The sequence below is a fragment of the Hypomesus transpacificus genome, chromosome 11, assembly GCF_021917145.1.
Source record: "Hypomesus transpacificus isolate Combined female chromosome 11, fHypTra1, whole genome shotgun sequence".
Classification (NCBI taxonomy): Eukaryota; Metazoa; Chordata; class Actinopteri; order Osmeriformes; family Osmeridae; genus Hypomesus; species Hypomesus transpacificus.
Genome location: NC_061070.1, coordinates 19,010,016 through 19,020,901, shown reverse-complemented (window position 1 = coordinate 19,020,901; position 10,886 = coordinate 19,010,016). Strand labels below are relative to the sequence as shown.

Sequence of the window (10,886 nt, the reverse complement as noted above, 5' to 3'; positions counted from 1 at the left end):
AGAATACTTAGACATGTAAATACTACCGATTTTTTTCTTATTTTTTCACCTCTTTAAAATTGAAATAATGTTGCTCAAATTCGAACAGTGAAATTCAGATCCCCCCCCCCCCCCCCAAAAAAGAGGAATAAATTCAGATTGCAACATTCGGGATACCAAGGTATTGCTTGCCTCAGACCGGACCTCTGTCGTCAGACCCCAGGCTGTGATTGTATGACTGATCTACATGCATGACTGTCTGCAGCTGTCTTGCTGTTGATACATTTCGCCTAGGGCACCAGATGTGCCAGGGACCGGTAGTGGGTTCGATTGCATTCAGGCTCGATTGCCTTACCTATCCTTGGTTCACGGATGTTGCAATCAGAATTTTTTCAGCTCGAATATTTTCGATTTGAGCAGCCTGAATTGTTGTTGTTGTTCTATTTGAATTTCTGAAACTTGCAAAGAGAAAACAGGGGGGGGGGGGGGGGGGGGGGATCCGATTAAATTAAAAAAACAATTGAATTAAATTCATATTTCTATTTTAAAGAGGTGAACTCAAACCCAACAAATTTGGTGGTGTTTGAATTTCAATATTAATTATTTAATAGTTGTTATAGCATACTGAGATCCATCATTCTCATGCACATCATGGAAGACCTGTCAGACATTATAGTCAGAAACCTTGCCTAGTGTAGAATGTCATTTGGAAGTTAATACAGCATCTCCTGATGATATGCAACAGTTTAATTGCAAATAGAGCACTGGTCAAATGATGTCCATTGAGCCACAAAAGGTCTCTACTTCACACAAAAGATTCAACGCGATTCATTAACTTTTTGACAGCAACCGTCTAAAAACATTTTATAAAAACAAAACAGAGAACTTGGGTTGCTATTTCCTTTAATAGATTTTGGGTCAATCCAGGCGTTTACAAACACCTGCAATTTACTGCTTTTCTTGGTCAAAGACAAAGCAGATACAGTCCATCCAGACCTCTCTGACAGAAAAGCACTAATGAAATAACATTAGAGGCAATATTTTTCATCAATGTATTTCTCAAGTATCCCTGTTACACATAGTCAGAAATAATTCCATGCAAAATTCATGTTAGGCCATGAAATCCATACTTCACTTTGAGATTTGGCACCACCTTTTCACCGAGGTTTGTGAAAGTACCCTGAGGCAGTGTCAGGTTAACAAGACAGAAAAACAGGACTATTCTGCAAACAAAACAGTTTGAGCAAAATCTTGATATCTGATAGTTTCGGCTAAAGTTCTAGGGTGTATGATCATTATTAAGAATGCCTATTCAAATACCAACAGTGATTTGTTGTTGTTGTACAGAACCAAAAAAAGCTGATGCAAAAGAACCTGAACCATAGAAGGGATCATAACATGTAAACCGACCCTTATCAGTGTTTTTGTTAAAAAATACTCAAATCGTATTAATAATTGCACATATTATAAATGTTTCACCTAAGTATCATACAAGCTAAGGTAGCACTACTTCACAAGGATGTCAGTGCTGTGCAACAGATATTTCATAAACTACCAATAATAACAATAATAATTAACAATTCAAAATGCTGTAAAAATTACTACCATGTAAAGGAAACATTTGACATTGTGCTTTTTTCCAAACAAACAAACGTAAGATAGAAAGCCTGTGGGGTGACAGTGTAGAGAATACACAGCTCTCACAGATATTGGCACTGGTAACATACTGTACAGTCTACAAGACCAGGCCCCTTAAAATCCAAGGAGGCTGAGTTAAGGAGTAACATGCAGGCCTCTGATTGGCTCCATGTTCAAAGGCCGTGCCATTCAGTCCAGTACAGGCAAAGGAAACAAGCCCAGGAAACAAAGAAAGATGTGGAAATGTCAAATAAAATTAAAACGGAAAGTCGAACAGAGAGATACAAGTTTAGATTTAAAAAATCCACAAATGTAGCTATCTACAAGTTCTAGTTAACTCATGGTTCACTGGTGTATGATTGGGGGAAGAGGAACCACATTGTTATGAACTGAGAAAGGTCAGCTATATTGGAACAGGATTGGAGTTCTGTTTGAGGGTGTTTGTCTAGTGTAACATTGATGATCAATAAACTAGAACAATTGTAACTAATATTAAATGTTACAGGAAACACACATATCATGCTTCTAGTGCCTTCCATCTTCAGTCTTCCTGAATACAAACAGAAACAATTTCATGTGATTTTAGCCATTTAATTAAATTGGGATAATTTTAAATGTTTTTAATCTTCTCAAATATTTTTTGGGAAGATGTCGTTGGAATAGGGAATTTATTTAAAGATGAGAAAAAATCTGATTAGAATTGGAAGATACATTTTAGCATGAAAATGACGAGGGCTATCGTTATTTAATTTTAAATTCACACAAAAAAAATGACTTGTTTGTTTCCTGAGCCATTGAAATCTAGCACAACCAAAGAAATGATATAAAACATCTTTCATCTCATTAAGCACTGAGCAAGGCTCTAATAATGAAGCAATAACAAACCTATTAAACAAAACATGACAAGCTCACTTGGTGCCAGTGTAGCGGCTGGCCCTTCAGACCCCTGGGACAGAGCAGAACCAACAACAAAGTCCTCTAGGCCAACCTTCAACTCCATGCCCATGGCCAGTAGCTTCAGGTGTGGAGGTGACAGACAAGCCGGGCAGCGGTGAGCCTGGGCCTGCGGGGCGTTAGTCCATCAGAGGATGGTGCAGAAGAACTTCTTCTCTCGAAAGGGGTTCTCTGAGGCGGGCACAGGGATGATGAGAGGATCCTCGCGTATGTGTGCATCACAGTACGCCATCAGGTCTGCCGCCGCCTTCGACACCTATGGTGGAGAGACAAGGGAGAGAGGCAGAGTGGGGAGATAGAGTTGATCAGGCATGGCAGGCACTAAAATAACACTTCAGATCCAAACTTCACTGAATGAACAGTCTGGCTCAGTTTCCCCTCTGGATCAGGGGGGGGGGGGGTTATGGAAGGGTAGCCCGGTGAGGGAGAGGGGAGGAGCAGCTGTGTTGCAGGAAAGACTGTGGCTCTGGGAGATGAGTTGAGGCCTAAACCATCTGCCCCGTCTCTCTGAATGACCGACCTGTTCCCTCAATGGGGAATACAACTCCCACAATTCTGGCTGCAAATCTCAATTTCTGTGACTTTGATGGACAGACAGGGTGTGATACCAAAATGGTCATGCGATACTGAAAAGATAAGACAGCTTTTCATTCCTGCTGTAAACAACACCATGAGTAGCAGTAACATCGATTACAACTGGCTTGTGGTATGTGAGAGTGTGTGGGGTGTGAGATTGTGTGTGAGAGTGTGTGTTGTGCGCAATACAAATGACACAAACACCATCTCGAAAGCATGTCCAAGCATGATCGGAAACATAATGTTATTTGTTTTTCTATTAACAAATTGCGACCCTTCAGAAAAATTAAATAAAAAAGCCAGTTGAGGTGTATTAATAATGTAATAAAGCTCTTAAGAGCTTCTTAACGAATCTGGGAAACCCGGCCAATAACAGTTGCTTTTCAGAAGAGATCAGGAACAGGGACACGGGGCAAGGCGAGTCATCAAACACCAGGCTGTGATTACAGAGAACCCCCGTGACGAGAGGAGAACCCTCCTAATTAGCACGGATCACATTCCTTTGGCTGATTGAGCAATTAATGAGTACGGCGACCCCTCAATCAGCAGCACGGAGAGCCTGTTCCCCTCGGCGCCCATGTCTCTCTCCCCTGTAAGAACCCCTCTGCTGTGTTGTGTGTTCACACCAAACGCAAAGCGAATTATTCGCACGAATGAGTCGCGTGAATCGTCGTCAACCATTTCCCAAATTACTACTATAAACAAATACGAAGTAGTGTCGTATAGCAAAGGATGCCCAACGACAGCGACAATTCTCTTGAAATCCATTTATTCTAAAAACGTCAGTGACATTTCAACATTACTATACTTTCACGACACAGCATCAGGCGAATTTTTTGTGATGGACGCGAATAGCGCGCATTCCCATTGACTTTACATGTAATCTCGACGCGCGAATATTTCACTTAGCGTTTGGTGAGATCACAACATCCGAGATTTAGAGAATCAACAGAGGGAGACGACCTCTCTCCCTGTCCATTCTTCTGCCTCTCTTTCTCTCCCCCTCTCCTCCCTGTCCGTTCTTCTGACTCTCTTTCTCTCCCCCTCTCCTCCCTGTCCATTCTTCTGCCTCTCTTTCTCACCCCCTCTCCTCCCTGTCCGTTCTTCTGCCTCTCTCTTTCTCTCCCCCTCTCCTCCCTGTCCGTTCTTCTGCCTCTCTTTCTCTCCCCCTCTCCTCCCTGTCCCTTCTTCTGCCTCTCTCTTTCTCTCCCCCTCTCCTCCGTCTCCTTCTTCTGTCCCTCAGACTCTGTCTGTCTTACTCTACTAGATGTTTATCCCTGGCTCATCAGTCCTCCTCTCCCTTCCCCGCTCTCTGTCCTTCCACATGTTCCTCAAAAGCTGCGTTTGAGTGAAGGGAGAAGCTCCATGTTCGACTTGAGTTCAGGTAGGGCTCACCAGGACGAGAAAAACTAAGACAAGGACTAAAACTTTCTAGAAGGACTCCAAGGAGAGGTAATTAATGTTCCCCCCCACACACTCATTTTTTCCCGAGGTAATTGTTTTTCTCTACAACAGAGGGGAGGTGGGTTGTTCATGTAAGCCACCATTGTTGAGCTGAGCTGCACGATGCTAGATGGCAGCTCTCCAGACCAGGGAGCCGAGTCCAGCCCCTCGCTCCGGGGTGATCCCTCCCTGAGCACATGAGCAGCACACTGAATCAGATGATGCCGTGAGCTTTGAGGGCACAGGACCATTATGTCTTTGACAGAAAAAACACAACATTCAGCAGTTCAACTTAGTTAGCTCAGTCCACCGAACACCATCTTCTCAACACACGTGTTTGGAATGTATTTAGGAAAGAACGAATGAGACCAAAGATTGTGTGTTGATTCTACACACTGTAGACACTTAAAATACCTTATTCTGCAAAAAATATATATAAACTGGGAGGGTGGATGCATGTACCAGGAAAAGTGCAAGTCAATGACTCTCCTATTTCACTAGAGGAATGTTTGCAGTCTGCAAAATGATACAATCCCAGAAGAGGGAGATAAAAATAGAGGGAGTGTCAAAATCTTTATTGCAGCATCACAGTATGTGGAGAGAGAGGGAGATAGAGAGTGAAAGAGGGAGGGAGGGAGGGTAGCAGTGTCTTCCTCAACCTTCAGTCTCCACAGAGAAGAAGCCACATGCTCTACTCTCTCTGTGCTATTTGATAATTAAAACTTTAATTTACTGTATTTGTTTATTATCTTATAATCTGTTGTGCTTAGAATGAATGAGCAAACATCCATTCAAAGTGCCGGAAGACAGCCCAGCTCACCGTGTCTTCTGAAGCAGCTCAAGAAAAAAAGACACACCCTGACTGACTGTCAGTCCAAATGTTTAAGGAACTACCTGATATCTTAACCAATAGAGTAAAAGGGAATTCCCCTTGTATATATGTGGTTGTTAACAAGAAGCCATGGTCTGATGAAAGGGAAACTTTTCAGGGTGAACCAGGTCATGGTGATGGTCAGTTTGTCAATATCTTTGATACAGTTATTATTTAATTTGATAACAGCTTGTCGCAAATCTAAGAAACTCCCTACATTGACCGTGTAACTATTCTAGGAGGATAAAAGGATTTTTTCGAATGGTAATCTGATATAATTTAATGATCAAAACATCCATCACCTTTTGTTCAGCCTCAAGAAATTAAGAGCAACAGAACTAAATGGAAAGTATTGTTTAGTAAGGAATGTTTTAGCTGGACTCATTACTTTAGTTCTAAGTATCTCCTGACTTTCATTCCATATTGTAGGATTTGTTTAAATACCAAATGGGCTCATGATTAGAATGATGCTATTGAATTTGCAATTAATTCATTTGGACTGCAAGTCTGCATAAACTGGTAGCACATGGGCATGTACTAACTGAAACCCCACATCCGCTAATAACGTTAAATATTTAATGGTAAACGTCCACAAAGGCACCCATGCATCAACAACAACACAGTTAGTCATGTACGTAACTTCCCCTTCCAACAATAATCCATCAAAGAACAATTATAAGGTAGCAAATATCAGCCGGCACCCACAACACACACACTCCAGACTGTAGTAGTCGAGCACAGATGTGGGTTTACCTTTATCCTGTCCATGCAAGCCTCCATCTTCAGCTGCTCCACTGCTTTCCTGGCCTGGGAGATGCTGGCTGTGCTGTTGTTGGCGATGCCGTCCTTCATGGCACTCCTGTGGGGGTGAAGGGGGGGAGGAGAGGAGCACACATGAGCCAGGGAGCCAACATGCCTTCCATTAGACCCACCCAGCGTCCGCCCTCAGGGACACCCTGTCTATGCCCCCGTGAGACGTCAGTGTCATACACGGGGGGCACTTATCTCAAGAGGATCAGTTTAATCATTGTTTCTGTAGATTTTCTACTGAGATGCTCTTTCAGGGCCACTGAATGGGTCACAGCTCTGATGGCTTCTGTTCATCAGAACAGCCACTAAGGCTGCTCTTTCCTGCTGTTCTGCAGACTGGAAAGCCATCTTGTAGCCTCTGAGTTCATCTCTGGCTCAGCCTGTACACATGTGACTATGGAGACTCAAAATGATGTCTGTCACTTGTGATAGCTACTCTGGTTAAATCAATTTCAGTATCAAGCAGTACCACATGAACAGACTGCAATTTGGGCCGCACATAGTAAAGATTGCTTACATTTCTTTTTGACACGCTGAAGACTGGTGTTCCCTCTCTTGTTTCTTGAGGTTGGTCTCTGAGGAAGGTACAGGAGAGATGCTGGTGAGGTTCTCTCCAGTGGTGGTCAGGTAGTCATTCACAGGTGGGTGGGTTGGGTGTTGTTGCATTCAGAAAGAAAGAAACCTTCCGACGATTGGACTTGCACACTCAATAATCTTACCTCGTGACCCATGCGTTAAAAGCCAGCTCACCACAAGGCCACACAATATATTAGGGGCCTTGATGAATAGGCCTATTCATCGCAAATAAACCGTTACGTGTATTTTGTATCCTCATAATCAGAATCACTCTGTTATGCAGCAGTCTTTCTGATGACAGGATCAGTCACTGAACACATTTACCTGCCCTGCTCGTGCATGCTTGTAATGACAATAACGTGCGGTTCGGTCACTGAGAAGACACCATTCTACAACATACATTTTCTAGGTCGCGCCCAAAAGGGCTTATAACCAATTAATAACGAACTACATAGCCTCGGTCATATCTAGCCGTCTCCATATTTGTGAGTCGGATTTTTTGTAGGCGACCATACGATTGGTCTTAATAAACAAACGAATCACAGAGGACGTGATATTTACGTTTAATATTACAGCCGTGCGCTGTGGTAGTGGAAAGACGTTGTTATTTCATTTAAGTAATCAATATTAACCGTAAAATAAGCAATATCTGTGTGTAGCTGCACGTTGCAATTGTTGTAGCAGATATACTATAGAAAAGGAAAACACAAATCCCCACAATCAACATTTAGAATCAACATGCATCAGATCGCTTGAAATCAAAAACGCAAATAAGCTAGCATACACCAGTCATCATTGAATATTGAGGGGGGAAATAAAGAATAACCTGAGCGAAATAGCCTACCTGAAATATGTCAATGATTCCAAGATTGAGATTTCTGTGTTGACTCCACCCAACAAAAGGATCTGTCAAATTCGAAACGAGTGAAGGATCGAGGAAACCCCGTCTTGACCGCGACTGTTTATATTTATTGACGGTGATGCTGTTTTAGCCGCGTGCTGTGCTGCGTCTCGCCCCAAAATGTGCTGGGAATTTACGCATATTCCGTTCAAGGATGGTCTGTCTCTTGTCTACACAGCCAGACCTCGATTAGCACCCACTACTGCTGCTGGACCTGGAGAAATTACCCATACAGCAGGGGGGAAACCTCTTTATGACGATGGAATATGGGGCAGAAACCACTGAAGATAAACGAACGTTTTGAAACGGTGGCACGTAGGCAGTATGGGGAGGCAGGCATTCAGATCACTAGTGCCACAGAACCATCCAAATGCAGAACGTGTCCGCCATGTATCGTTTCGATAGTATTCATGAATATCTAAAATCAGACATTCCGGCAAATTATGGGAGGTATTACACATTGAATCTGGGTTTACTGCTGCAGGGCGCTTGATGGAAGCGGACACTCCCCTGCTTCGACATCCTACTGCACATCACTGGTCTCAGTGTCGGCCCTGATGGGTCCCGACTCCTGCCACAGCCTGCTCCCTGAAGGCCTATTCTTCTAGAAACCTGCTGACCACGGGGTGAGCCAAGGGATTTGGTATGAATGAGCTGTAAAATTGTTGGTCTGAATCTTAAACTTTCTTTATAAATATTAGAGAGAAATAAACACTTTAAATACAGGGACAATACACAGACACTCAATGTAAAGTTTCTTAAATATTTATATTTGTATTATATATACTGATCACTTAGTTTGTCCATACACATTTACAAAAACATAACAGGGCTCCACTCTTGAAACCAAATGACAAGGGCAGGCCAGACCCACGAAAGGGAAAAAATAATAAACAGCTTCAGAAAAATAAAACAATAATCTTGAATTTTACAACAACAAAAATTAACATTCTTTAATTTCATCTTACTCTGTCACAAAACAAATGACACAGCCCCCTTTCAAAACTTCTCCTGGTAAAAGTGCCTCTTTCACCAAATTGCATCCATGCAATTTAACATCAGGCCCCTCAGAAGGACCAGTCTCAGAAGAACCAGTCTCAGAAGGACCAGTCTCAGAAGGACCAGTCTCAGAAGGACCAGTCTCAGAAGGGCAAGTCTCAGAAGGGCCAGTCTCAGAAGGGCCAGTCTCAGTCTTGTGATGAGTCTGTACACATCCTGAAAATGTTCAGAGCTGGCAGAAATGTCTAGAAGGAGATGCACATGCAAACATACTGTACGAAGGGAACAGATACAAGCCCAAAAAGCAAAGCAAAAACCAACAAACTGTAAACATGTTCAGAGCAGGTAAGTAGCATCCCCTCTGCTTGAGGCTTCAGTTCCTCCTCACCGCCACATCTTCTCTGGACACACAGGCGACGGGTCAAGTCCAGGTTAAGGGATGAAGCCGTGTGGAAACAACGTTCCCTTTCTCGTAAACATCAGCACAGGCGTGAAATGTAAGACGTAATTTTGTTTTCTCAGACCAAGAGAAGACAAAGGCAAAATAAACCTTAACGCACCTCAGCGCATGTGAAAGTAATGCTAGGTATAGAAATGCAAGAGAGAATATTGCGTAACCTCCCACAGAATCATGAACGATCCTGAAGGTGATCTGATGGATTTTTTCACCCGCAGCACTTTGCTGTCACCCTTGCAGCGCAGAGGGGGGTGTACCCAGGGAGAGCTGTGGACCTGAGAGAGTGATTGTACTTGTGGAGACTCAGTGCAGACAGATGTTCATGTGGCTGTAAGTGCTCAGTGCGGTGTCAGGCTGAAGCCAGTGGACAGTGTCTCCAGGGCCTTGTGTAAGTGATGACTAATTCAGTTGTGTGAGAGATTATTCATCAGAGGAGGGGATTAGGGGTCCCGGGTGGCTGTATCCCCACGGGGGGCTGTAATCCCTGTCTGTGTGTGTGTGTGTCTGTGTGTGTGTGTGTCTGTCTGTCTGTGTGTGTGTGTGTGTGTGTGGGGTGGGGGTAAAGACTCAGAGCATTGTGCCAGTGCCGGTACTTGCCCCACCCTGAACTACCGATCTGATCCCTCTCCTCTATCCTGCAGACAGATAGGAGAGGACCCTCGCACACTTGATCCATTTGAGGACAGAGGGACGGACAAATACAAGAACAAAAGAAATACTTTTTTTTTTTGCTTTCATTGATAATAAATATAATAATAAAGATGTCTGTCATTGGACAGCAGTAAGAGTAGCTCAACACAAACAACAACCAAGTTAGTGAAGGAAACAGGCTGGCTGAACCATATCCAACCCAGGTTCACTCAGGTACACACACAAGGGCGTGACCATGGGGGAGAGGGAGGCGTGGCCATGGGAAAGAGAGGCGTGGACTTCAGGCTGGAGGCGTTGCCTGCCCAAACATCGGCGGATCAGAACGTGAGAACGAAACACTAAAACTGAGACATGAACGGAATCCAGTCCAAGAGAACACGTGTCCATGGCAACCGCAGCTACTGTCTGGGATCCATCCTGCCCTTTCGTTCTACTCCTGCATATCTAGAAATATATATATAAATATATATACACACACAAATACACTATTTTCATGTGATTGCTTGATGCTCGGAGCGTCTCCAGTCTGCTCGGAGGGGAATGGCTTCAGATCTGGGGCCGAGGGGGAGGGCTGGGGGGGAGGGCTGGGGGGGAGGGCTGAGGGGGAGGGCTGGGTGTCCGGAGCATGCTGACTGTTCTGTCTCCCGGAAAGAGAGATGGGGAGAGAAGCAGAGGGAGAGAGAGGAGAGAGACAGATAGAGTGACAGAGAGAGATAGAGCAGACAGAGGGGGGGAGAGACAGAGAGAGACACAGAGAGGCTGCTCATGGAGACCCTGAGTTCAGGAGGTGGAGAGATCAGGAGGTGGAGCGATCAGGAGGTGGAGGAAAGATCAGGGGGTGGAGGAGAGATCAGGGGGTGGAGGAGAGATCAGGGGGTGGAGAAATCAGGGGGTGGAGAGATCAGGAGGTGGTGGAGAGATCAGGAGGTGGTGGAGAGATCAGGAGGTGGTGGAGAGATCAGGAGGTGGAGGAGAGATCAGGAGGTGGAGAGATCAGGGGGTGGTGGAGAGATCAGGAAGTGGTGGAGAGA

At 44.2% G+C, this 10,886-nt stretch overlaps 1 protein-coding gene across 2 annotated transcripts; it reads right to left on the bottom strand.

Annotated features, from left to right (window-relative positions):
• Nucleotides 1-873: 873 nt before the first annotated feature.
• LOC124473719 (guanine nucleotide-binding protein G(I)/G(S)/G(O) subunit gamma-4) lies at nt 874-7,947 on the bottom strand. 2 transcript variants are annotated; one of them, XM_047029366.1, is made up of 5 exons: nt 7,692-7,947; nt 7,497-7,536; nt 6,789-6,846; nt 6,215-6,320; nt 874-2,827 (listed from the first exon to the last, which is right to left on the bottom strand). In XM_047029366.1, coding segments are annotated over exons 3-5 (237 nt in total). In that variant the 5' UTR covers nt 6,791-6,846; nt 7,497-7,536; nt 7,692-7,947; the 3' UTR covers nt 874-2,698. The 2 variants fall into 2 exon arrangements, with proteins under 2 accessions (XP_046885322.1, XP_046885323.1); XM_047029367.1 differs by lacking the exon at nt 7,497-7,536.
• Between the last annotated feature and the right edge of the window lie 2,939 nt (nt 7,948-10,886).